Here is a 27,597-nt window from a genome sequence, read left to right as displayed (position 1 = left end):
CTAAATCACATTCTCCGCATCCTCCATAATAACACTCGGCATGCTCCTATTGCTTCTGTGCCCAAGACTCATCGCCCCACTCACAACCCTCACAACTTTCTTCTTCGGCGGCCCCGCAACCAGGACTTGGGCAGGACAGACCACGATCTCATCCTCGCCCTCACCGCTGTCATCCCCCTTTTTCACAACCAGCGGAAATAGTACGATCTTCACAACCGCTTCCCTAGCCTCCAGCTCCCCATTACTGCTCACCTCGCCGGACCGCTCGTTCATCAGCGCGGCGTTGAAGTGCACCTTCCGGACCAAATCGCCGTTGGTGTCGTATTCGGGCTGCAGCGGAGGCAGCATGATGTACTCGGCGCGCTGGGTGCGCATCTCGATGGAGAGCTCGACCGCGAGGGTTGTCACTTTGCGCAGGGAGTCGAGGATCTGGGGCTGGAGGGGTGGCGGTGGCGGGAGCAGCGTCGCGAGCGTGCCGTATATCTCTTGCACGACGGCTTCGGTGTCTTGGGCGCGTTGATGCACGAAGATGTCGCGCTTGGAGAGGAGGGTCAGGGTTATAGCCCGCCATTGGGCGACGGCGCTTGTGGGGCCTGCGAGGGTTGTTAGGATAGATAGATCAGCAAGTGGACTGGGTAGGTGAACTGACCAACTTCGCCAAGCATCTTTTCCAGCGCTTTGAGCTTCTGTCGCTGCTCCCGGTCCATACCGAAGAGGTACCGCGTGAAGACGTATTCCCAAACCATGGTCATCACCACTGACATGAAGACATCTCGCCGCTTGATGCGATCGCTGAGTAGGAGATCTACATCTGAGCCGTCGAGGATGGCGTTATCTAGCCTGGCCTCGATCTTTTCATCACCGATATCTGTTGAGAGGCGGCAGGCCCTAGTGTCGGAGAACTTGGAGAACCGAAGTACCCATTGCTGCACGTGCTGGCAGAGTTTCTGGCAGGCGCTGTCAAAGTAGTCCTCATCGCGGACTGTGAGGAAGCTGTCGCCTTGCTTGGAGGCCATGATTTGGCGTTGTTGCAGCTTGATCTGCTCCATAGCATCTTCGAGCTCCTCTTTAAGCAGGCGGATCTCCGCATCCTTGTCTTCGAGCGCTTTGGAGATCTCATCTCTGACGAAGGCTTCTACACCAGCAGTCATCCGTTGGTGCTGAAGGCGCAGGTCGTCCAGCGCCCTGGCAGATTGTTGCCACTGTTGATGCGCATAGGCGCTTTCGGCCTGCAGCGTAGCATACCGCTCATTCGTATCGTCAGAGAGGTTCTTGTTGGCCTCAGTCAATGTATGATTGGCTTCGCTCAGCCTGGCAATCTCTTGTCGCAGCGACTGCAGCATCGTCGTGATCTGAGCTATCTCGGCATCCTTGTCGCGCATCTGCAGGTCACGTGCTTGAAGAGCCTCGGCAGTCGCCGTGCTCACGACCTCTCGTTGATATGCCGCGTCCTGCACATTCTCCTCAGCTCTCGCTTTGGCCTCTTGCAACAGGCGGTTTTCTGATGCGAGCTGATCGAGGCGCGTCTCGAGGTCCATGATGTGCATGCTTTGTCGCTTCCGGACGCTCGGCGGGCGCGCCTGTGACGAGGGCGAACCGGGCGCATCGCCCCAGCCCTCCTGTAAAACTGTCAGTTTCTATGTCGCAATCGTTGCAATCCTTGCATCGTTGCAATCTTAAATATCACTTACGTAGAGGTCGGCCATGTCCGCCGCGCGGGCTTTGCCCTTGTCGTTGACGCGATCGTATGTTGATGGTCCTGCGACCGGCGGCTCAGCACGTGGCTGCGGAGAAATTGTCGCGGACCGCGCTTTCGCTTCTTCCCGCTTGCTTGCGGCTCTCAAGTCACCTGACAAGCTGCGATCCGTTCTTCGCAGGGGAGGAGTTGAAGACCGATTGCTGACTGCGCTCATTGGCCGAAGGTGCTCCGGCGTCCTGAACCTCGCGCTACCACTGGACCTGTCGCTCAAGACGCTTGGTGAGAGCGTGCCGCTTTCGCGACGCCTTGTCGGGTCGTGCAAGGGCCTTGGAGAAAGATTCTCAGCTGCGCGTTGTTTGGCTGGATCAAGACGCAGTGTGCGATCGATGGCAACGGTCTCTTTCTCTTCGTCAACAGGAGGCCATGATAGACGATCAAGAAGATCGTCTGTAGAAAGTGGGCCCTTCGGACTGTCTAGCCTTTGTAAGGTTGACGTCTGAGCCCTGTCCGACAATGGAGAAAGCTTTCGGCTGCGGGATAGTCGGCTGGAGGATACCGATCGACTTCTAGATTCGAGCGCCTCCTCAGGCTCTTCTGAGAATGCCCTGCTCTTCTTGCTGAGTGGCGATTCCTCCATCGGGCTGTATTCTCTGATAGTATCCAGAGGAGCACTAGGTGTTCTGAAACTGCTTCCCGGAACTTCAAGGTCCTCTGAGCGGGTAGAGTCGAACTCATGTTGATTAGGATCACCGAAGATTGACGAGGGAGCGTTCCCTTGCTGTGAATCGGCAGAGTTGTCGGTCTGATATCTTTGGTCTTCATTTATCGAGCGTGGAGCTTCGTCTTGGTCTATCAAAGGCGACACAGGGGAGAGATTCCGCTCGAGCACGGCCTCGATACCTTGAGGCTCGGCGGACTGCTCGTCTGCTAACTCATGGGTTGAAGGCGAGGACTTGAATAGATAGGAGGTTCTGTCCTTGCTCGTCGATTGCAGTGGAGAAACTGGTGCCTCATCTCTTCCAGATACGAGTCGCGGTGATGAAGGGCTCGGCGGTTCATGGATGTCCATATGCGACGACAAAGGTTCCGCTTCATCAGGCTGAGACACCTCCTGAGCAGTCGCCTCAGGCGATTGCGGAATGGCATCTTGCACAATGCTTTCCAAAGCGGTTGCATCGTACCTCGTATCTGGATCTTGCTGCAGCATCGGACTTGCAACCTCGTGGAACCCACTGTCACGGATAACGTTGCGAGCAGGTATCTGGCTCGAAGGGAGTAGAGGCGAGTCAGATACATAAGCACTGTCGCGGTTATCTGGAAATGCCCACGTTGGTTCGAGGGCAGATGCTATGCCTTCAGCGCTTGGTGGTTCTCGCTCCTGGTCGGCTTCCTGCAATTGATCCACAATGCTGACCTTTGGCTCTACCGGATCAGTAGGGAGTATTACGCGATGAGCCTCACCCTCACGCTTCTCCTGATGTGGCGCTAGATCAATGGACGGACGCGACGCTCTTCGCAGCTTGACTTCTGGTAAGTGGATTCTCTTCTCTGATGGCTGTTCCCCTGGTTGCGAGAAGGAAGGAGCTCGGCGCTTGACACGCTCGAGACCAGGGAACATGCTCCCAACCTTGCCTGGTGGGCTTTGTGGGCCTGAGCGTGCATTGGTGGGTTCATCGTCAAGCCGTCCTAGCGAGCGATCGGGCATCATTGATTTCTCGGGCGCTGAAGCTATTCCGTAAGACTCAACAGGAGACGAAAGGACCCGGGTGAGGATATCTTCTGCCCAGCCCTCACTCGCCTCTTCTCGTAATTCCCCTTGCTCTGCACGAACCTCGTTTTTGACACCTTCTAATGGACTGATGTGCACTGTGTCTGGCTGCTTGTCCGAAACGTAACCGCCGCCTGCTGCAGGTGAGTCGTTCAATGGTACTGAAACGAGTTCCTCTATGGCTGGTTGCTCCAGATCCGCTGCGCTATCTCTTGTCTCTCGAGGCACCTCCTTGACCAGTATGTTGGGCTCCTGAGAACCGACATCTTGATCTGTGCCTCCTCTTTCCCTCTTTTTTCCCTTCTTGCCCTTTTTCTTGACTGGCAAACCCCATTCAGCCTCCACCTCGTCTACCGTCTTGTCAGACGGCTCTTCCGCTATTTGCTGCTGCGATACGAAACGCTCAATGGGTACCAACTGACTCTGAAGAGTCTCTTCTCCCATTGGTTTGATCTCGACAATCTCAGGGCGAGGATGTAATGTCTCCCCGCCGAACCCGCTGTTGAATGCGGCCGGAATTTCCGACGATTGGCTAAGCTGTCTTTCCGTCCCCTCTAGCTCGGGGGCTGAAATGATAATGTCCTGTTGGCTCTCCATTGCTACGGGTTTCTCAGGCTCAATGACCTCAGGCACAGGAGTTGCAACACCTGATGTATCCTGACACTGTGAAGGCTTAAGCTCTGTTACAGCTCTCTTTGATTCATTCTTCCCTTTCTTGCCCTTTTTCTTGGACGATTGAGCCCATGCAAACTCCTCCTGCCGCTGATCCGGGACAATCAAGGTGTCTTCTTCGCCGTTTGTGCCAACCGTTGGCTCGGCAAGCGACCGTTCAGTTGTGGGATTTGGCGTTGGCAGCGATTCGGGAGTCGAAGTACTTGTTGCTTTCTTGCCTTTCTTTCCCTTCTTCTTTTCTGGGACTGCCCAGATGTCATCCTCCTGAGGCGGTTCCGCTGTCGGAAGCTGTTCGTGGTCTTGCTCATCGGCTGGAACAGGCTGCTTGATCAATGAGGGCTCGTCTGAAGTCTCCTCTCCAGACTTCGGTACAATGTCGGATACGACCGGTTCTTCCTGAGGCGTCAATATGCCCGTGCTCTTCCTACCCTTTTTGCCCTTCTTTTTGGACGGAGCTGCCCAAAGGTCGTCTTCTTGAGGCACTTCACCTGTCAAAATTCCATCGTCTTTTTGGGGTTCAGGGAGAGTGGGCTGCTCGACGAAGGGCCGCTCACCCGCAGTCTCCATCACAGCTTCAGGCGCGATCACTTCTTCCAGAGGCGTCGATGAACCTGTCCCTTTCTTGCCTTTCTTGCCCTTCTTCTTCAGTGGAACTGCCCAAGTATCACCCTCTTCGAGCGGTTCCGTTGGTGGCAATGGTTCAGGCTGCTCTTCGGTTGAGATGGGTTGCTCAATCGATGGCTGCTCCTTTGGAGCATCAGCTAGATCCTCGGCGGCGATCGATCTTTCTAGAGGCGTCGAGGTGCCTGTACTCTTCTTGACTTTCTTTCCCTTCTTCTTGGTCGGAGCGGCCCAGGCATCTTCGTCTCGCGGCTGTTCGATTATCTCAGGCGGAGCAGTCTCAACATGTGTTGGTTCTGAATCCAATGCTGTCACGGCTACGGTTGCTGCAGCAGCAGCGGCTGCCAAGGTGTCGACAAGACTAGGCGTTCCAGCTTCCTCCGTTGCCAGAACCGTCTTGCTCTTCTTCCCTTTCTTGCCTTCCTTCTTCGACTGAAAACCTAACTCATCCACCTCCCCGTGATCCTCATCCGGTTGCCCAACATCCTCTCGCTGCGCCTCTCTCAACTCTTTCAGGGGCGGACGGGCCTGCTCCACCCATGCATCTGGAACCGTATCCAAAGCATTCTGGTTGATCACATCCTGCGACAGTGGCTGAGGAGCGTCTGTATCCACAATATGCTCGAATCCGGTAGGAACCAAGTCGACGTGACTGTCAACTTCCTCAGCAGGCAGGGTCAGATCCCGGGTGCTTTTATCGGTTGAAAGTAGGTCCGAAAATGTTGCGGGGCTGTCTCGAATTTCCACAGTTGTAGCGCCGGAGCTTGGTGGTTCTTCCGCAGATTCGATGATCGAAACGTCGGTAGCCGGGATCTCAACGGCCAAGGCTTCTTCAGCGAGCGCGTTGTTGGACATCCCAACCATCAGACTATTCATGGCAGGAACCACCTCGATCATCTCAGCGTCCGTAGTGAACCTACCTTCCTCACCATCCTCGCGCTGTTCAGAGATATCGTGACTTCGGCTATCAGCCGCTTCGACCTGCTCAGACCCGAGAATGTCAAAAGCAACTGCTGCAACATCGAGCACTGGCTTATCTACTGCCGGAAGATCTGCATAAGCGCCTGCAGCACGCTCCCGCGCCAGTTCGATATGCGAAACAGCGGGTTCTCGAGATAGAGGTATCGCGTTCGGTTCGTGACTGTCGGTTGCAGGTTCTTGGAGCGATTCGCTTGCTACCACTGTAGTCAAAGCCTCTCCAGAAGGTACGACTTCTGAGACTTCCTCGCGCGATTCTAGTAGTACATCCGGTGTAGAAGCTTGGCTCTTTTTGCCCTTTTTACCTTTCTTTGGCTTCTTCTGGAAGGGGAAGTATTCATCCGAGACGGCATCCGCGTCGCCTGTTGGAGAATGTCGCCCGCTGAACGCCGGATCATTGAGCACAAGGCTTGGGTCGAAGCCAGAGCTCTGAAGCCCTGCCGCCAAGGTGTCCGTGAAGTCCTTGTCGTCCAAAGGCGGTGAAACCTTTGCTACTTGAATGGTCTCCTCGACTTCGTTTTTCGGCGTAGTCACCTCAGAGGTGCCTGCTGTAGACGTTCGTCTAAGCTTGCCCCTCTTGTCCTTCTTTGGTTTCTTCGTGGTCATGGTGAACACTTCTTCGGGGTCTGCTTCTGCGATGGATCCTGCAGGAGATGACCTGCGATGGAAGGCAGGCTTATTGAGGACTAAGTTTGGGTCAAAGCCGGATTCTTCAAGGCCTGCGGCCAGCGTTGCAGCAAAATCAATATCGCTTGGTGACTTTGCTGTTGGCTGCGCAATGATCTGTTCTGGTAGCTCGGCGGTAGAGCTTGCCTCGAAGGGAGGCTCATCAGCAAGGGCATTGGGACCTTGTCTATCCTGCTTGCTCTTTTTGCCCTTCTTAGTCTTCTCGACGGGAGCGAAAGTAGCCTCAAACGGCTCGCCAGGCTCGGGTTCTTGCCGCCTTTGCGGCACGGCTCCAGCTTCGTCTTTGTCAATGTCGAATGGAACATCCGCTGGGCCGTGCGCTTGCTTAGGGTCTCGGTCGGCCATGTCTAGTTCTGCTTCTTCCTGAGCTGAGGGCTTAGGAAGCGGGATAAGGATAGGCTCACGGGCCGGCTCTTCTGTGAGTAGCTCTACTTCCTCAGTCGAAGGCTCGGGGAGCGGAACGAGAGCAGATTTCAAAACCGTCCCTTCAGTGACCGCTTGTGGTTCCATGCCTGCCCCAGAGTCTGGCAGGGGCAAAGCGGTGGCTTCTGCCAAGTCGCTTTTCAGTAGCGCTTCGTCTTGACGATCAACGGAGGCCTGGGCGTCCACGGGAGGGAGTGGAAGATCTGGTATGGGAGATGAATATTTATTCCTCGAGAGGTCAGGGAATCCTCCAGCGGTACGTGCTACGTCGGACTCGGCCGGGAGTTTCATAGGTTGATCCCCTACCAGGACGATATCTTCGTTTGATGTAGACCTCACCACTGAAGCCTCCTGCAGCGGCACATCAGCACTGTGGTCTGCATCCAGATATCCAAGGGAAGAAGCAGGGTTAGATTGGTCGACTGGTTCTTTGCCTTGAGGCAAAGGGACCGCAGCTGCTTCGATGGCTTCTTGTTCATTCGACTGTGCAGTCCCCGCAAACTTGGACAGGGCCCGCTCGGCGGCTGCTTGAGAAGCAGATGCCGTCTCAAAGACTTCATCCCATAAGGGTTGACTATCATCAAGCTTTGGTGGTTCGCTCGGGGCCTCGGCGGTGAAGTTTTGTCTGCCATTCTTGGTCTTCTTCTCTTTCTTGCTCTTCTTGACGCTAAACGTTGTCAAACCATCTGGCTCAGATGCCGCCAGTACGTGGGCGGAGTCAGAAAACATGTCATGAGGCACCTCGGGTCCCAAGTCTTGCGTAAGATCTCTAGGTGCGCTTGTCTGTCCTGCATCGTGGATCTGAGCATCGCTTGACTCTATGCTTGGCGGCACTTCCGAGACAAGTGATTGAAGTGCACTAGCCTTTGCTTTCTTGGCCTTCTTTTTGTCCTTCTTACTCGTCAGGGACGGCACCTCGGGCACTTGAATCGCCCCCTCTTCTTCCAGATCTTCAGGAAGCACCTCGTTAGCAGCGTCATCTAGGACTTCAACGGTCTGAGGCTGGTTGGGATTGACAGTCAGGATGGGCAACGCTCCACCAGTGAGATCTGCAGGCGCTTGCTGCTCGGTTGAAGAAGGATCAAGCGGAGTCGGAGACTCAAAGCCCGCTGCCCTTCCCTTCTTGTCCTTCTTCTTGTCCTTCTTGCTCCTCCTAATGCTGGACTCTTCCTCTGGCTCGGCTTCGAGAAGGACCTGGCTAGCAACTGTCTCACTTGGGTCTTGGTAGTCGGATTCGATGTTCCCCTCGGTTGGCTGTGACCACGGCTCACGCGCAACAGCAGATTCCGTTGGGAAAGGCTTGTTGATGGCGTCGTCGGTCGATACTGCCTGCTCCACCTCTTGCACGGTTTCTGGTTCCTGAACGGTGGATCCTGCAGCATCGAGTGGCCTTGTCTTCCCTTTCTTAGCTTTCAGCTTGCCTTTCTTGCTCTTCTTGACCGAGAACAACTCGATGTCTTCAGCTTCTTGAGCAATGTCCGGTTGCCTCATGACTTCTGCGCTACCGAGCTCGGCCTCGTCCAGGCTCTGGATCGTACCCCGCCGCGACTCTTCCAGAAATTCGCCTAGCTGTGGTTCAGGGGCAGTCTCCTCGGCCACGACCGGTTCTTGTGTTGGCAGGATCTCGTCGGAAAGTGGTTGTGTGGCCTGGGGGAGAGTGGCTGACATATCGGAAGGAATTTCTGTCGCGGTGTCTTGGCTGTCCAATACCAGACTGCGGTCTGAAGCCGATGGGGCAAGATTGACCGGTCGGTCGTTTGTGGGAAGTTCAACAGTGCTCGATTCCATATCCCCCCCTGCGCAAGTATCATCGGCGGTATTAGTCGCATCTAGCGGCTGCTCAGCGGCAAGTTCCTTATGCGGGTCGAACGTTGGCTTCTCATCAGCCTCAGATTGACCCGCGAACTCCGTCGCCAGATCATTTTCCTCGCCCTCAGCCGGGGATGGTAAAGGCACGGCCGAAGGTGCTGGCATGTCTTGGATACCATCATTTTCCCCGGTCGCTACCTTCGTCTGTCGCTGAGCCCCATCAGTCTCGCTGGCGGCAATACGTGCTGATAAGGGTGCCGAGAGCTGAAGCGGACTGCTCGGTCTCGGAACATCTATGCCTGGCTCGGTATGTGCATCTGGGAGGATTACAAAAGGTGTGTTTGGATCCTCTTGCGCGGTCTCGAAGTCACCCGCCGGACCATGCTTGTCATTGCGTTTGCCCTTTCCCTTCTCCTTCTTGGATACCTTGGTGCTGGAGTCATCAACCTCGGGCTCTTGTGCAGCTTCGATCGCTGCGAATTCTCGCGAGACTGGCTCTGACTCCTCGAATATAGGAGGCGTCGCGAGAGCAGCAGCTTTTTTGCCTTTTTTTCCCTTCTTGCCCTTCTTGGGAGTGGGCGCCCAAAAGTTATCCGGACCTTCCTCCAGAGGCGCCTCAGCCGCGGCTAGCACTAGCTCTTGGATATTGGCACTAGCTTGGTCTTTAACTTCGACCATCTCGTTCGATGAATCCTCAATTTGTGCGTTCTTCGATACCGCAAGGGGCTGCTCGCTCAGTCGATCCAGCTCATTGTCCTCCAACACCCTCACGGGCTCGGTGGACTCGTCATTGCCACTCACACGTTCTGGAACATTTGCTGCTTCTGGTGTGTCGGAAATAGGATCATCATTTGTCTTGTTTCCATGCTCGTCCCTCTTCTCCGGGAACATTAGCAAGTCTTGGTCGATTTCCCCTTCTCGAGCATACTCGAGCACGGGAGTAGGTTGCCGTGGGCTGACCAGCTCGATAACCTGTGAATCAGCTTCGACATCTGCTCTACGAACAAGTTGTGATGCATCGAAGATTGACTTTCGCTCTTGAGCAACAGAGGGAGTAACAGAGAGTGAGGTTTTCTTGCTCTTCTTCTTCTTGCCCTTCGACGGGAGTGCCCAACCGTCGTCGGCGTCTGCACGTTGAAGTTTTTGCGGGGTTTCGATCGGCTGCTCAGGCTCTTGTAATTCGTTGCGTGGCACAAAAACTCCACATGTTGTTTCTGAGGCATCGTCCGTCGAGAGCTGGATCGGTTCTGATTCCCCCAAGACCGGCGGGGAGCTAGGAACGGAAGCTTGCTTACCCTTCTTACCCTTTTTGCCTTTGCTTTTTGACGGCATGGCCCATTCGTCTTCGACTACCTGTTCTTGTGCTCCGAGAGTTACCTCGGACTTGGCGATGGCTTCGTCTTGCGGGTTCATGTCTGCGTCGTGCAGTGCATCTTCAGCATTGGCTGCTTGGTCTTCCACGATAGAATCTCGGACTATTTCAGGCTCTCGGATGGCTGTCGGTGTGCTGAGCCCAGAAACTTGCTTGGCTTTCTCTCCTTTTGCCTTCTTGTTCTTGGATGAGGAGGCTGCCCAAATATCCTGCTCGGGTTCTTCGATAGTGGGCTCGATAGTGGGCGCGCCCCGATTCTCGTCTGATGCCGTGTGCACGACGCCTTCGGTGACAATCTCGTTAGGGCCATCAGACTCGCCTAGGGGTGCCGGTTCGCTGTATGGATCGGCGGGCTGTCGTTGTTCTATCTCGAAAGCGACTGGTGGCGTGGCTGGAGCGGACTTCGATTTCCCTTTCTTGCCCTTCTTGCTTTTCTTGGAGCTTGTGCCAATCCAAAACTCCTCAGGGGTCTCGGATGCGGCAGGCTGTTGCACGCCTGGTTCCTCGATGGGGCCTTCCTCCGCTGGTTGATCAGACACTGCATATGCAGCAAGTGAGTTATTTGGTATGTCTTCGGGGAAAGCACCAGGCGCGTCTTTTGTAACATCCTGTGTCGGCTCTGGAACAATATCGGCTTTAATCCCCGTCTCATTGGTTTCCGGCTCTGGATCTCGATCTGAAGTTTTGCCAGCTGCGTCGAGATCGGTTTCCAGTGGGTGAGTGAAGTCTTCGCTGTTTACGACAGGATCGGCTACTACAGCATCCTGATCCCGAAACATTCCTGGAACGGATAGATCCTCCACTGGCGTTCCTGACAGCGGTACAGCCCCTGGGCTAGGCTCATCGAGCGCTTCTTTAGCATCCTCTGGCACCAAGGTAAAGCTCGTCGGCTCAACAGCATCGTCCCGAGGGGGAAATGATTCTGCAGGCGGTGACAGTGGAAGAGCGACGGCTTGCGGTACAAGGTCAAAGTTATCTGCCTCCCCAAGTGAGTTCCCGGGTGGGAAGGATGCGCGAGCTTCAGGCGAGTGAGTTTGCTCAAGGCTGATCCTAGGCACGGCAGCGTCATCATCCTCTTCAATAGTTGCTCCCGGAACGATCGTGGCTTGAGAAGGCGTAGTTCCAGATGAATGTTCTAGGGTCATTGTAGAGGGCTCTTCGAGCGGCGATTCCGGCAGAGGCAATACTTCAGCTTCCGCCAATTCCGAGACTGGTGTAGCGAGAACGGACATTCGTTTCTTGCCTTTCTTGCCCTTCTTCTTTGACGGACCAAACCAATCCTCAGGCTGAGGCTCAACCGGTCCATCCGGCGCTTGCTCTGGGTCTGTGATCTCAGGTTCCAGTTGTCTACCGACATTTGCAGGCTCTTCAAGGGGCGTGTCAGGTAAAGGCATGGCTTCAGGGGATGCGCCAGAATCGTAACTCTCGAAACCGCTCGCTCGCTTCTTTCCCTTTTTACCCTTCTTCTTCGAAGGAAGCGCCCATTCCACTTCCGGCTCGTGTCGTTCTTGTTCCTGCCCAATATCACCGGAGACAGTCTGAGAATTGGCCGGCGTGCCTTGCTGCGTGGCATGGAATGGGTCGAGATCGTCCGCCGGACTAGATTCCGGACTAGGCTCTATAACGCCAACTGCTTGGCTTTCGCTGCTTACACCTTGATCTTGTGTGGGCATGGCCAAGTCATAGTGCGTAGGTTCATTCTGCGGAAGTCTATCTAACTCAGACGTAGCCGAAGCGAGAGCGATCGTCGCAACAGGCGAAGCTTCAGGCAGAGCAATGGCTTCTGGCTCTTGGGCATTGTCTGTTTCTAGGCCCGCTTCTTGCCCGTCGGCGGTCGTTGCCCCAGTGAGCCCAATCGAAGGTGTTTGTAAGGTCGACGTACGCTTCTTGTCCTTCTTCTTCTTTTTACTGGAAAACGCCCACTCCTCGTTGATAGACTTCTGATCCTCTTGTTGATCTTCGTCCAGAGGCAACGGAATCTCAGATGGTGATAGGTCCTCAAGCGGCGTCTCCGGCCACGGAAGCATCGTTGGCTCGATCCCTTCAGTCTCCTTATACATAAACGGCTCAGGCTCTCTTAGTGACGAGTCTTCGAGAGGAGTATCTGGTATTGGGACTGCCTCTGGCTGCGCCATATGAGATTGCTCCTCCCTTTCAGGTACATCTTCCTCGGCTGAGGGTTGATCCGCTACTGGAAGCCCAGACGCAGTACCGTCCTCTTGGGATTGTTCCGGAATCCGGTTACTCGTTGCAGGCTCAACTCGATCCGAAACCGTCTCGTCCAGAGGGGCCTTGGGCGCGTCTGTTGCACCGAGCTCGATCGGTGCTAAAGGTAGCTCGCTGGCCTGCGCAGTCGGCTCGCTCGGCATGTTCTCCGGCCATAACGTCTCCAATGACTCGATAGCAGCTGGACTGATCGGAGTCGTCTCAGCGAGATCAACATCAGGATTAGTCTGTAGTAAGTTTTCTTGCGCTGTGTCGGCTGGAACAAAAGCGTCTGACTCCGCCGCTGTGTTGAACTGTTCCAGCGCTACTATCCGGCTCTCTATTGGCTCTTCTTCCCTCGGCGTCTTTGGAAGAGGAACAGCCTCGGGTTCCATTACTGGGCTTTGGGGGACGAGGGCACGCTTTTTGCTCTTCTTTCCCTTCTTCTTCGCTTCAGGTAGGGCCCACTCATCCTTAACCACGGGGTCTTCAATAGGTACATGAGACTGGACTGACTCTTCGACCAACGTCTTGAGATCAATGTCTCGCTGCATATCTGCGACCTCAGGCGCTGGACTCTCAGGTAATGACGTCTTGCCTTTGCCCTTCCCTTTTTTGCCTCTCTTCTTGGCGGGCATAGCCCACTCTTCTTGCGGCTCAGCCTGCACTGTCTGCGGTGCGGGCTGTTCTTGCGGCTCCATCTGAATCTCTGGTGCCGCGTCAGGCTTGACCGATTCGGCCGGCGGTACATCAGACATCGCTTGCCCACCTTCCTCCTCGATTCCGCTCCTCATTTCGCCAGGCACGGACATCACAACCTGCATGACTGGATCGGATACTGGGGGTACGAATGCCTCTGGACCGCCTAGCGACACAGACGAAGCAAGCTCAGATTCCGGCGGAGCCTCGATGGCGTGAGGGACAGAGCTTTCCGGCACCTTCGGCTCAGCCTTGCCCTTCTTGCCCTTCTTGCCCTTTCTCTTCGAAGGTGCCCATTCCTCATCTACGGTCGCATCAGCGACAGGCGGGGCTGGCTCGTCTTGAGGTAGCAAAGCATCTTGAGTTTCAAGATCTGGGTCCTCCTGCGCTTCGACAAGTTCAGGCGCTGGACTTTCGGGCGCCAATTTCTTGCCTTTGCCTTTGCCTTTATTCCCTTTCTTCTTGGTTGGTATCGCCCACTCGTCTGGAACAGTAGACTGAGGCTCTTCTTGCGGCAGTGTTCGCTGTAGATCTCCGAATGACTCGTTAGAATCTTCATGCGCGATGGTCGCAGCGACCTCTGGACTTCCGCTTGTCGGCTGTGAGAGATCCTCGCGCTGCTGTTTCGGAGCTCGTTCCTCCAGCGATGGCAGATCTTCTGCAGGTAAGCCTCTTTCAGTCTCTGCTATCTCCGCGGTCTGTGAAGTCATCTCTAGATCTCGATTTGCTGGCCGAACAACATCTTCGAGCAGGCTCAATTGGGTTTGTTCCATTGTGTGAGATGGCGCTTCAACATCGCGGGTCGCTTGCTGGTCTGAGGAATCAACCGGAGTCTGAAGCGCAACTCCGCCCTCCGCTGGAGGCGATACGAATGAGCCGGCAAGCGTCGGCTCAAGTACCTCCTCTTGCTGCTTCCCTTGTGGCGGTAGGGTCGGGCTGACAGAAGGCAAGGATGTGCTCTTGGTCTCCTCAACCTTCTTCTCTTTCTTGCCGAGACCAGAGATATCCAAGACGCCCTCTACGAATGACTGTAGCCGCTCGTCCTCGGCTTCAACCGGTGGTTGTCTTGATCGAGGGACTTTTTCGTCCGACGGTGACTCGAGAACGGAAGTCGTGTAAAGCGGATCTTCTTGTGGAGGTCTCTCCGGCTGAATCGTGTCATTCGAAGCAGGTGAGATTTCCGGCTTGATATTGTGAATAGAAACGCCACCAGTTTGTTCCTGGGAAGTATCCACTACCGGCTCCGGGTGATCTGCAGGCTCCGATCCAGCACCCTCTGAGCGCAGAGCAGGTGATGGCATACTGGACAAGGCAGGCTCAGGCACTGGCTCCGGAGATTCTTGAGGGATCTCTAAGGTGAAGGCCCTGGACTTCTTCGCTTTCTTGCCCTTCTTCTTCGACGGCATAGCCCAAAACGTCTCGGCTTCCTCGACCCGCAAACGTCCGTCTGTCGCTTCATCTGCCGATATGCTTGGTGGCATTTCCAGGGCAGTATGAGTGTCTTCCTTTCCGATTGCTGCCTCCTCAGGCATACTGGCACCTGACGACGCGCTAAAAAGAGGTAATGCCTCATTCGGTTCTGGTACTGTGTCTGCGGCATGTTCCGAATCTGAACGCTTCGTGCCCAGACCAGGCGCTAGAGTTTCGATGAGACCCTCTTCCTCTTGAGGCAAAGGTATGAGCTCAGGCTCGACTTGGGTCGTCTCACGCTCCTCCTTCTCCGTTGATAGCGTCCGCATCTGGGCGGAGCCCTCCTGCTGCTCCGAGTCCACTATAGCGACATTGGGAACTTCAACACTGGTATTAATGGCAGGCTGAGGTTCTGAGAGGTCCTTATCGTTCCCTTCAGGAAGCGAAATCGAACTTGGCAAATCCTCTGGCGAGGTAGCCTCAACGTCCACAACAGGTTGAAACTCCTGTTGGTTAGCTGAACGGACAGCGGTGTCATGTGCTACGGTCTCGGACGGCTCAACTTCATCTTCTGCCCAGATGTCCTGCTTCTGCTTCTTCTTAGGTCTCTTAGCTTTCTTCGAGGGTACAACGAATTCTGACTCTGGGTCCTTCAACTCTAAATCCAGCTCTAGAATGGCAGGCTCAACTTCAGGTACCATCGAGGCAGGTTCTTCAGTGGGCGTCCAAGTAGCCTTCATGCTCTTCTTGCCTTTCTTTTTCTTACCGCCAGTCGTAGGTGCGTCTGTCAGCCGACTGAAGGTTTGAGAATCTTGAGGGCCCTCTTCCATCGGTGTTTCGCGCATTGAATCATCGCCAGGCAGTGAGGTTCCGACGTCTTGACTGTCTGGTCCTATCTCCTGCAGGACGTATTGATCGGTGGGTTGCTCACTACTAAGTGGACGATCCACATGTCCGGCCGGTGCTCCTTGCTCAGTGTCTTCCGGAAGTGGTATTTGCGAAACTTCTTCAAGAGGGGGTAACGTCTGCTGAATCAGCGGCTCCTCGCTCTCTCCAACCGGCGGAACTAAGGCCTGGTCGTCCTGGACTGGCAGGATGGCGCCTGTGGGGTTTATAGGGAGTGTAGGTTCTGTAGGTTCGGCAGGTTCTTCAGCCCAAATATCGGCTTTCTGCTTCTTCTTGCCATTGCCCTTAGATTTCTTGCGGAACAAAACAGGCTTTTGCGTAGGACTTGCTTCGATAGCGAAGCCGACAGGTGCTGCGACGTCTTCTGGCAGTTCAAGGATTGCTGTTGAGGTATTCGACCCTTCCATAGTATTAGTATCGCGGCTTGGACTTATCTCAACATAGCCAGCCGATTCGTCCGACAGCGGGCCGACGATCGTGACGGCCGATGTTGGCTCGTCAAGGTCTTTCGGTTGCTCGATACTGCCACCGCCGATATCCTCGGTCGTTCCAGCCTTGGGCTCCAAGCCAAGGATTGCAACATCAGTATCGAGTGCGCTGGCATCAGTTACCAACAACGGTACAGTGTCAGATTGCACTGGTGGGGATGCTGCTGGTATCGGAGACTCTGGCAGAGGGATCGCAGCTTCAATAGGTGTAACGTCTCGCTGCTCAGGAGGCGTAGCAGCCTCAGATTCAGCAGCGGACATGGAAATGCTCGATCGGCTGCCCTTCCTAACTTTCTTCTTGCTCTTGCCCTTCCCTTTATCGCGCTGTAAAAGTATGTTGGACTCTTCGGACGGCTCTGGAACATCGACAAGGCCTTTGGATTTGGGCTTAGTGTCTTCAATGGCTGCTGACATCTCAGACTCTACATTTTCTGGCTCGGCAACAAGCTCGCGTGCCTCTTCGAGAGTTTGCCCAGGCAAGCTCGGTAGCTCTGGGATGGATTGAACCGGCCCGGGAGGCCCTTGAGACTCATACTCGACCGCAGACCGAGGCAAGCTGTCTTCTTCAAGGGGAGTCGAGCCGCTTGAGAGCCCTTCGGACATGGACGATCCCCTACTCTTCTTCCCCTTCTTTCCCTTCTTCGGGACGTAGCCTATGGACGGAGCCGGTTCGAACCACGAATCCACAGCATCCTGCGCATCCTTCTCGCGGATCTGCTGCATATCCTCAGGCGAGATCTCGGTCGGCGTGCCAGGCTCAGACATGGAGGTACCCAGTTTAGTGCCCTTTTTGCTCTTCTTGCCCTTTTTGGTCGTAGTGCGAGAAAGTGCAGGCTTGACGGAGTCTTCTGAAGCCTGCTGCTCGCCGCCCGGAACGGCGGGCAGCTCAGGGTGCATATCTTCTGGGTCGGGTTCGCCAGCCATGAAGTCGTCGAGGATCATCGGATCTTCTTGAGATAGCATTTCTTGCGCCACGGGTTCGGCGGTGTCTTCGAGAGGCACAGATGCCGCTGTGGTATCGATGTCGTTTGGAGATAGGCTTCGATACTGAGTGGGGGAGAGTGGTCGGCTATGAGGCGGCTCGGAAAATTCTTCAGTCTCCATGCGTTCATGCGAAGGGGATACACTTGATTGGTCCACCGTCTCTTCGACGGACTGAAACGAATCATCTAGTGGTGTTTCCAGATCTGGCTGGTTGTCAAGATCATGGAGTAAGTCCGACGACTCTGTTGGAAAGGTGAAGGCTCTCGGGGTGGCCTGCTGCGAGCCGAGGTAGTCCTCGTCAAATGGTGCATGTTCGAATGCATCTCCATAATCACTGGATCGCAGTTGAGGAGACTGCACTGCGGAATGGAACTCATCCTCAGTACCCTGCACCGATGCGCTCCTAGAGGTTGTGCGGCTCGAGGGCAACGAAGGTAGAACTTCAGGCACCTCTGGTTCAGGCGCTTTCCGGTTCCGCTCAACAAGGTACAGTGGGCGGAACTCCTGCGTCGATGTCTTGAATTCATTCGACCTTGACTTGGCGTGCCTTATTCGAGGAGCTGATGTCGGGGAGGACAGCGTGTATGTGGACGGCGAGCTGACGATCGCATCGCGGGACAGGCCAGGAGATGGTGGTGGTCTTCGAAAGCGGAGGGGTATTGCGGTTGTAGACTGTCGCCTAGATAATTGGAGAGAATCGGCTCGATGGGAGGGCTCTTCTCCGATGTAAGGTGAGCCAGGTCGTGAAGCTGGTAGTGCCGGCAGATCTTCTGTGGTGCCGACGCCCAAGGGTGAAGACGGTCGGCTTTCAGGAAGTTGAGGAAGATCGTTCACGCTCCCCACCAAGAGTGGCGAGCCTGGCCGACTTTGTGGAAGAGCCGGTATGTCAACTATGCTACCAACTCCAACAGGCGAATTTGGCCGACGCGCAGGCAAGAATGAAATATCTACCGCCCTCCCATCCTCAATCGGGGTTGTAGGTCGACTTAGAGGAAGTGAAGGTAGATCATCCGCGCTGCCTGCCGGTACTGGGGACGTAGGACGTGTATCAGACAGAGAAGGTAGGTCCTCAGCGCGGCTGATTTCGGTTGGTGTCGAAGGTCTAGTAGCGGGTAATGAAGGTAGATCAGCGGCAGTGCCCACATCACCCACCTGTAATGGCGAGGTAAAGCTTGTATCAGGTAGAGACCGCAGATCATCCGCCGTAGCGACCGCGACTGGTGACGAAGGCTCAGTAGCAGGCAAGGCAGGCAGGTCCCTCAAGCTACCAACTTCAATTGGTGTAGAAGGTCGAGTCGTAGGTAGTGACGGCAAGTCTTCAGCCTTCCCAACTTCGACTGGCGTGGTCGGACGGCTTTCAGGTAGCGAAGGTAACTCGACGACCGTGCCGGGTTCGATTGGCGAGATGGGCCTGGTCGGAGGTGAAGAGGGGAAATCCTCCGCTCTACTAACCGCTGGTGGAGTAAATGGTCGACTCGAAGGCACTGGCGGCAAGTTTTCGACCTCCGGTAGCTCAAGTGGTGTAGCCGGACGGCTGGGAGGCAATGAAGGGAGATCAACCACTCTACCAATTTCGAGAGGCGAGGTCGGTCGGCTTGGAGGTAGTGATGGAAGCGGAGTTTCAATCTCGGTTGCTACGTCGTCCAGTTGGACATCATCTCGGATTTCCTCGCTCGTGTCAGGCTGCAGGAAAGCACCCTCAGAAGTACTAGCGGGCAGTGGTAGCAGATCCCCCTGATCCACCGCCCGCTCGCCTAAAAAAGACTGTTCTTGGCCTTTGATATCATCGAATACGTACTCCTGGACCTTGGTCAGTATGACTCGATCGTTGATACCACGGGGCTCATGAGTTTCTTCAGGGAGGTAAGGGTCGTCTACCTTGGAAGTTTGGTGTCGGGGCGAATCCATACCTTCATCATCTCTGTTGCCGTCGCGGCTCTTGTGCTTCCTCCTTTCGCTCTTGCCCGAGGCGTGCGAGCGGGTGTCGTCCTCATCAGAGCCGTATGCCGAACTGCTACGGTGTTTTTTCTTGCGGTGTTTCTTGTCAGGATCGCCGTCGCCATCATCTGCGTGCGAGTCTCGGGACTTCGATCTGGCGGTGTCGGCGGTAGGGTCTTCAGACTTCGATCGGGCGTCGTACTTGTCGTCCGCGTTGTTTGAAGAGCTCCTATATTTCTTCTCTCGGTGTTCCTTCTCTGAGCTCCCATAGTCATCGTAGCTGCGGGACTTGGATTTGCTAGATTCCAGCGAAGCCTCTACTGATTTGCTCCTACTAAAAAGCCCAAACAGTCCTCCCAATGCTCCCTTCTCCTCTCTCTTGGTCTTGCTGGGCTCGTCGCCGTAGCGCGCTGGGGACGAAACCGCAGAGGCAGCATCATCATCGTCATCGCCGCGCTTCTTGGACTTGCGCTTCGATGCTTTCTTGTCTTCGTAGAAGTCGCCCGGCTCTGAGGCAGCCGTTGAGCGCGGAGACGACACGGGAGATTCGTGACTTTCGCTATCCTTTCTGTGCTTTCGCTCTTTACGCTTCTTGCGGTCATCTTCATAGTCGTAGCGGCTGTCGGAGGCAATGACTCTCACGTCGCGGTCCGAAGAGCGGTAAGCTTCAGCCTCAAGTGTCTTGTAGTCCTCTCTTTCGGTTCCATTGAGCTTCCTCGGCTGCTCATCATACTCTGATGGCTCCTCAGTGAGAGGGACGATGGCAGGGAGTGCAACCTCTGGTTCCTCGACGTATTTGGCGGCCTTCTTACTCTTCTTGGACTTCTTCTTAGGTTCGTCGAAGTCGTCAAAGCTTGCTTCATTGGCTGGCGACGCCTCATCCCTAATTGACTCGGTCACTACTGGACTGTCAGAAGTCTCCGCATGACTCTCTGGCTCTTCCGTGAGGGGAACAATGACAGGCAGCGCAACTTCTGGCACCTCATCGTAGCTTTGTGCCCTCTTAGACTTCTTGCTCTTCTTTGACTTCTTGGGCCCCTCGAAGTCTTCGAAGGCCACATCGCGGACTATGGCCGTCCGCTCATCCGTCTCCTCCGTTACTGAAGAGCTTTGAAGCGTATCCAGAGGTCCGGACTCTTCTATCAGGGGAACGATGACCGGCAGTGCAACTTCTGGCACCTCATCATAGCTATCTGCCCGCTTGGACTTCTTGCCTTTCTTTGACTTTTTCTTAGGTTCATCGAAGTCGTCGAAACCGAGTTCACGGGCTGAGGACGCCTCGTCCTTCGAGTCATCGCCTGTTCGTGGATTCTCGCTCGTCTCTGGATGTGCCAAGTCTTCCGTAAGAGGAATGACAGCAGGAAGCGCCACTTCTGGCACCTCGTCGTACTTCTCAGCCTTCTTTGACTTCTTAGCCTTCTTCTTGGGTTCCTCAAACCCCTCGGAGCTGCCGTCCTGTGGCGTCTCAGTGTGCTCGTCGCTAGGAGTCTGAGAGAACGGCTCGACCGAAGTCACCTCCGAGAAATCCATTTTCGGCTTGTCGTCTGCAGCAGAACCCCCGATGTAGTCATCAAAAGCGATCTCGGTCCGCAGAGGACTTCCTGGCGTAGGCGCGCTTAAGCGACCACTGCGCCTCTTGAGCTTCTTCTCTCTCTTAGGCTTATGCGCGTCAGCCAGCTCCTCGACATCGTCAAAAGCGGTGCTAGGGATCGAGATGCGGCGGTCGGGGTCAGTGGCTGGGAAACCGTAGTCCCCTATAGGATGTCCACGGTTGTTATCTTCCGGGGTGTCGAAAAATCCGCCTGGCATCGTTCGGGGTACTGTGAACGGAGAAGGCTCGCTCTGCTTGCGCTCATCAGTCATGGACTGTGAAGCCTCGGCGACTGCGCCGGCTAAGATACCAGTAGCAATAGATCCTCGCAGAGAGCTATGAGGCTGAGGGTCCTCGGGTTTCGTGATTGACTCGCGCGGAGGGCTGACCGACCGGGCAGCACCTGACTGGACCTCTCGCGTCCCGAGATCATCAGCGCCAGCCATGGTGTCTGAAGAAGACCCAACATCTGCGAAGCCTTGCTCAACGCTTCCGCGCTTACTCTTCGTCTTCGACTTCTTGGTAGGCGTAAAGTCAAAATCCTCAGCTCTGGCATCGGTTGCGACAGGAGGGGTGGGAGCAGCAGGCAAATTCTCTTCGTCCCAAGCGCGCCGCAGCGCCTCTTTCTCCTTTTTCTTCTTGTCCTTCTTACTGATCTTCGCTTCAGGTGTTGCGGGTTCCTCGTAGCTAGGAAAAGGAACCGCCTCGTGCATTGGAGAGTCCGGCAAGGATACTACTCTGGACCCAGCTTCGATCTCTGGCTCGAGGACCTGAGTTTTCGCCTCCTCTCGCTTCTTCTTGTCTTTCTTGCTGAGCTTCGGTTCAGGTGTTTCGGGCTCTTCGTAGACCGGCGAGGGAGTAGCCTCCTGTACAGGAGAATCGGGCAAAGAGACTACTCCAGGCTGAATCTCAAGCTCTGGCTCGAAAGCTCGATTCTTCGCCTCTTTATCTCGCTTCTTCTTGTCCTTGTTGCTAAGCTTCGGTTCGAACATTTCTGGCTCCTCGAAGACTGGAGAAGCCACCTCTTGCACAGGAGAATCCGGCAAAGATACTATCCTGGGCTCTGGACTGTCGCTTCCCAAGTCCTTGCCTCGCTTCTTCTTCCCCTTCTTGCTAAGCCGTGGTTCCTCTTCTACCACTTCCTCGACAAAGCCGCCCGGCATCGCTGCTTCCTTCTCTTCAGCCGGCGTATCTGGAAGCGACTCCACGAAGCCATGTTCTTGGGGAGATTGTGGCAGACTGGGATCAAATCCAAGATCAGACACAGTCTCGAAGAAGGGACTCTGGTAGAAGCTGCCAGTCTTGGATTGCGAACCAGGCGTAATGACTACGGGTTCGACTTCGGGCGACTGCGCTTCGTATATCACGCGTTCCTGGCTTCTTGCACGTGGTGTTGAGCCGTCAGAACTACTCTTTGCAGGCTCGAATGTTTCAACGGAAGGCTCATTCTGCCAACGGGACGCTTCGGGAGACACAATCTCTTCCATGGGAGACTCCTCTCGACTTTTATCCGCGGCCGCTTTCTTACCCTTTCCTTTCTTGGCCTTCTTCGTTGTAAAGGCGGCCCATGCTTCGTCTTCAGCGGCCGGTGATGCTTGAACGACAGGCTCGTCTTGCCGTTTGAAGGCTTCCGGAGACACCAGCAGCTCCTCTACAGGCGATTCCGCCGCAGAGTCCGACTTCTTACCCTTGCCCTTCTTACCCTTCTTCTTCACCGGCGCAGTCCAGTCCTGCTCAGCAGCTGGTTCCGCGCTCCGCTCAGCCGACTGGTGGGGCACCTCAGGCCTGTACCGGAACTCACTTGGTCCACCCTGTGGCGAATCCACCTCCACCACAATCTCATCCAGCCTCCTCGGACTGTCCTGCTCGGCATCAGCATCCGAGATGTAGTGCTCGCGGAACGACTCTGGTGACTCCACGTCAAAGTGGAAAGTCTGCGGTTCGCCCCAAGTGACTCTAGAGCCGCTTTCCGACCGTGGCGGAAGCTCCTCGACAGCCTCTGCTTCGACTGGCTCCTGGGGTGGGAAGGCCGGCGATACGGGGACGGAGCGGTCGCCCCTGACTGAGCCGGCAAGGCTGGCGGGGGGCGTCGGCTCTATCAGGTTCAGCGTCGGGACCGCCCATGGTGCAGCAACCTGCGCGAAGTCGTGGCCATCTTTTGTCGCGGTAAAAGCGTACGCAGGGTCGTATGGCGGTCCCCTGGGCGGCTCGATGGTGATGATGTTCGGGGCGTGGTAGACTTGGATGTCGCTATCGCCGTTCGGATCTACCTTCCTGACAACTACTCCGCTGAAGTCAGGAGCGAAGATCTCAGCTGCAGACTTGGGTTCTTCCGTGTAGCGTTGTTCCATGTCCGCAACAACCTTGGCAGCTGCCACTCTAGCAAGCTGAGCTTCGCGCTCACGCTCCTTGCGCGTCTTGTCTTTGTTCTTCCGGAAGTAGTCCGGGTCGTAGATATCGTCACCAAAGGGGTTGAGGTCGTCGTCATCGAATTTGATCCTTGGATCATGGGGAGCGGCCTGGTGTCGTGAGTCGATGGCATGAGCTATGATAGCGCCGGCAGCCGCTCCAGCTATACCAGCAGACACTGAAGCCACCCGAGTCTCAGGTGCTGTGACCTTTGCTTCGCGGCTTTCCAGTTCGCGCTGTCTGAGCTCAATCTCGCGCTCAAGTTCCCTCTCGCGCTGGCTTCTGAGCCGCTCCTCCTCCCTTCTTCGTTGCTCTTCTTTCTCCTGCTCATAGTACTCTCGTTCAAGACGTTCGCGCTCCAGCCGGGCATTCTCTGCGTCTTGCCGAAGGCGATCAGCTCGCTCCTGAGCGGCAACTCTGCGAGCCTCGGCCTCGCGAACAGCAGCTTCGCGCTCAAGCTGAATGCGCTGTGCCTCTCTGTCCATTTCGGCTTGCTGCTCAGTCTCCTTGTGAACAGTTTCCGCTCTCGCCTCTTCGCGGGCGCGGCGTTCTGCTTCCTCTTGCGCCCGGGTTTCCCGAGCATGGATCTCTGCCTCCAGTTGCGCCAAGCGGTCATGTTCCTTCCGGAGCGCTTCTTCATCCTCCAATCGTTGGCGCTCTCGCAAACGCACGTCCTCCTCAGCTTGCCACTGGCGATCCAAGGTACGCGCCATCTCTTCCTGCTTGCGCTGCTGCTGTCTCAACCGATTTTCCTCTTCCTCTCTCCGTGTTCTCTCCTTGTACTGCAGCTCTTCGTCTTGCTTCCGCCTCTCGCGCTGCTCACGTTCAGCCTGGTCCCTCGTAAGCTCGAAGCCTACATTTTTAGGAGAGCTTGCTTCCTTCGGCCATCGCTCGCCTCTAGACGTCATGATCCCTGCTGCGACACTACCAGCGACGCCCGCGATCGCAGCAGTCTTCGCGGACATGCTGATGGTCGGCGAGGAGTTGCCTCTTCTCGGCAATACCGGCGGTCGCTCATCCATGACAATTGAATAAGCCTTAGGGCTCTTTGCCGAGACATTCGAAAAGACTGGCGGACCAGTAGGCGCAGTATAGCTCGGCATGTACTGCGGCTGAGTTGTATACACCGCACTAGACACAGGTGTAATCGGCTGCGGCTGCTGCAACGGCACTGGCTCAGGTCTCGCAGTCATGAGCGGCTGTGGGTGTGTCGACGAGACAGAAGCCGTTCTCCCAATGGCGTCGAAGCTGTAAGGGTCTGTTGTGGGAACTGGGTAGACCGTCTGCAGCGTCGGAACGCTGCTAACGCTGCTTGCTGCATCCTCATGCCGAGAGCCCAACGCTGCACCTGCTACGGCTCCGAGACCTGCCGCAGCAGCATTGTTCACAGATGACGAAGACGGTTTCCGCTTCTTCTTGCTGCCCCATCGCCAGCCCCATTTGGAGGTTCCTGAGGCATCTGAAGCGAGCGACTCTCTACTCTGCTTCCTGACCGGCTGCTTGCGACTCCAGTCAAAGTCGCCGAACGCAAGCCCAGAGTTAACGCTGGACGTGTCGTCGTCTTCGGGCGCAGACTCCCAAGCTTCATCTGATGATGATGATGACGAGGAGGTTGAGCCTGCGCGGTGGTACTCAACCCGACGATTGAGGTTGGGTCTTCCCTTCGACTCCCGGACGGCCACAACCTGAGCCGGACGTTTGCCACGCTTGTCGCGCCGGTTCTGGGCTACTGCTAGTGCTGCAGCTGTTGCGCCAAGGCCGACGAGGGTTGCATTCAGCCTCTCGTCAGAGTCTCTGCGCTTAGGTTTGCTTTTGCGCCTTCGGTCCACACTTATACCGTACGCAAGACCGGAGTCGGAAGAGGAGGTCGAGGCGTTGCCGAAGTTGAAGAAGCCCTTCTTCTTCTTCTTGGTGTGAACTTTCGAGTGTGGTTTTTCCGAAGTACCAGAGGAGAACAGGCCGCTAAAGATACCGGCGCTCTGCCGGCGAGGGTATCCAGAATGGTCATTGTAAGAAGATTCGGCTACGGAGTAACGCGAGCCGTGATAGTAATCGGATCCGGCCGCACCGTATACTTTTGGTTTCGGGCTGCGACTCCTGCGGTGCCCCGAAGGTCCAACATGCAGGCGTTCCGGCGAGCTAGACCGGCTTCTGCGTTTTGCGCTCGCATGGGATGCACCGGCAACACCAAGGGCTGCACCTACAGTTGCGGTGAATAAGCCCGACTTGCGATCCCGCGAATGAGATCTGGAACGTGAACGAGAGCGATGGTGAACAGTCTCGTAGTCTTTGCTGGCTGAGCTGACGGCAGTGCCGCGGTCCCTCGAGCGGCTTCGGGGTCTTACTATACCATGCGAGGTCTGGCTCTTGCGGTCCGGAGAACGACTTCTGCGTCGGCGGCTGTGGCTGTGCAGCGAAGTTCTGGAGCCATACTCCGGACGTCCAGTCTTCGCACTATGCGTGTCATCAAAATCCGAAACTCGGTTCTGACCGAAAACCGCCTTGCCAACCTTGGCGAGGCCATAGCCAGCAGCAGCCGCGCCGAGCAGTCCAGTCCTGCTTTTGCGCCTGTTGTCGCTATCGGAGGAGTAGTAGCGTGAATCTTTGTCGATTCTGCTCGGTCGTAGCTTCTCGCTCGATCTCTTTCTGGGGTGGTGGTGGTGCTTCCTCGGAGCATCACTGACGGAAGTTCGAGGATCGAAACAGTCTCGGCAGACACCAATATACTCGGTGTATTCCTCCATCTTGCGGACGTCTTCGTAGTCTTTCCACCAGTCAACGAATTTGCTGATCGGGCCGCGGTGTTGATGCTGGGTCATCATTGCGCGAGAGGCAAACGAGCTCTGGGAGTTCTGATGCTGGGGATTCTGGTACACCTTATTCGCAGGATGCGGGGATAGACGTTGGTGAGATTCATGGTGGTGGTTCGATGCATAGGCAGCTGCCCCTAGGCCTGCTGCGCCTGCGGCAAATGCTGCGGTGTTTGAGTAGGAGGGTGACTTACCTGACTTACCTGGGTTTGCCGGCCTGGATGGCGATGGCGCGTAGCCGTAGTTGTCGAGTGTAGGGACGGCCGGCGCGGATGCTGAGTGTTGATGATAGCCGGCGGTAGGAGGCTGGTCCGAATAGGTAACAGAGGCAGTAACCGGAGCGTTGACACCCTGCTGGTAAAAATTTGTAGCGCTGAATTGTCCGTCATAGGGGCGGCTGGAGTTCTCGCTGTGATTGCTATTGCCATGGCCCATCGCATAACCCAAAGCTGCGCCACCAGCAAGCGCAGCAGACGTGGAAATTCTGCTCGGCTTGTCAGGTTTGCTAGAACTGCTTTGGTTCGACAACGGACGAGGAGGTTTTGTTAGTAGTGTCGAATCATCATATGCCCCTGGCATTGATTGGGTTGGTCTTGGAGGCTTCACAGGTGCGACATCTGCTTGGAAAGCCACGGGCATTGTCTGCGAAGGCCTGAGAGGCTTGATGGGTGGCAATGGTTCGTCCGGGATAAGTTGCTGTGGCTGTGCGCTACCAGCGGCATAGAAGTCTGCCGCGGAGCCGTGTCCCGTCTCCTGTGGTGGTGCACTGACAGCTGATGCAGCCATAAGATGTGGCTGAGCTCCGTAGATAATCTTGGGTGGCTCCGGCCGTACCCCTGGCTGTGTGTATACAGACTGCCCTTGATCGCCGTAGTAATCTGCAGCTAGACCAGGACCTCCCTCAGAGGCAGCCAGTGGAGGGCGATAGGGAGCTGAGAATGATGCAGGGTCCTGGCCGGGAAATTGAGCAGTCACATGCGCGTCCATACTTGTAAGGTGATGTGTCCCTGGTGATGCAAAGGATGGTGCGCCGGACTGTTCGGGAAACTGTGTGAAGCCTGATGCGCCGACTTGCGCGCTGAAGGAGCCGCTGCCTGGAAATGAAGCTTCGCCCGCTCTGTCCACGCCACGATCCGCCGTGTAGCTAGCTTCTGACCTGCTAGACTTGGAGCTTCTTTTTTCAGGCTTCTCCTTCTTGCTGTTGCGGTCCCTGCCGTGAGAGTGGTCCCTACGATCGCGCTTGCGATCACGACTCGATGACCTTTCTCGACGCCTTGATGTTATGCTGCCCTCGTCGCGATATCTACCGTTGTCGCCAGTCGATGTTCGTGATAGGCTATCCGGCGCACGGTCGTGGCGGTTGAGGTCTGATCGATCGGGTGCCGTCGCATAGGTAGAAGCTACTGAGGAAGGAGGAGGCGGGTACGAACTCCGTGATGCAGGATTTTCTGGGCGCTCATCTCGACGATTTGGATTCCTAGTTGAAGATGGGGATACAATGGACTCGGCGCGTCGGCGCGAAGACGAGGAGGCTGAAGACTTTGGACGGCCACTCTTGGAAGGGCTATCCTTCTCTTTTCCGGTGAGTTTATTCCACATGTTTGCCTACAGTGATGGCAATGGTGATGCGGACACTGGTTTCAAGTCGAATTGACTCGATCGCGTTTGCGGATGCCGGTTGCGATGCTTGCAATGGTGCTCAAGAAATGGCGCAGAAGCTCTACAGGCGCAAATGGGGTATCTTGGGTATTCGCAGAGTCGTCACTTCGTCAGGTCATGATTCTGTACAGACTAAGGATGCTCGCGCCGACGAGCAGATGCTAGTTAGCCGCCAAACGCAGAGAGTCGGTGAGGTGCAATTCGCTGGTGCTGTACAACTCAGAGCTGCCAAACCTGCCAGGATGAGCGAGGAGCGAGACGCCTCGGGTAAATCCCGCCACCCAGCGCCAACCACCCAATCACCTGGCTACGCGTTGGAGCCTCACGCTTGGCAGAACTGCTTAATTGACCTGTGACTCTCAGGTTTGAACACCTCGAGTGATTATCATTTTACATGAGAGCATCGCAATGGAAACCAAACGGTGGTTTCAGGCGGTTTCATTCCCTAGACTACGCTAGAGGCTCATCT

At 55.7% G+C, this 27,597-nt stretch overlaps 1 protein-coding gene across 1 annotated transcript; it reads right to left on the bottom strand.

The window, feature by feature from the left end:
• On the bottom strand, positions 1 to 27,068 carry W97_03133 (uncharacterized protein; the record flags this gene model as incomplete). The annotated part of the gene is made up of 5 exons (XM_007781032.1): positions 1 to 593; positions 650 to 1,619; positions 1,692 to 9,629; positions 9,663 to 17,938; positions 17,990 to 27,068. 5 exons carry the CDS (start codon positions 27,066 to 27,068, stop codon positions 1 to 3), a joined length of 26,856 nt encoding a protein of 8,951 aa, XP_007779222.1.
• Between the last annotated feature and the right edge of the window lie 529 nt (positions 27,069 to 27,597).

This window comes from Coniosporium apollinis, assembly GCF_000281105.1.
Source record: "Coniosporium apollinis CBS 100218 chromosome Unknown supercont1.12, whole genome shotgun sequence".
Lineage (NCBI taxonomy): Eukaryota > Fungi > Ascomycota > Dothideomycetes > Coniosporium > Coniosporium apollinis.
This window is presented reverse-complemented; position numbering and strand designations above follow the sequence as displayed.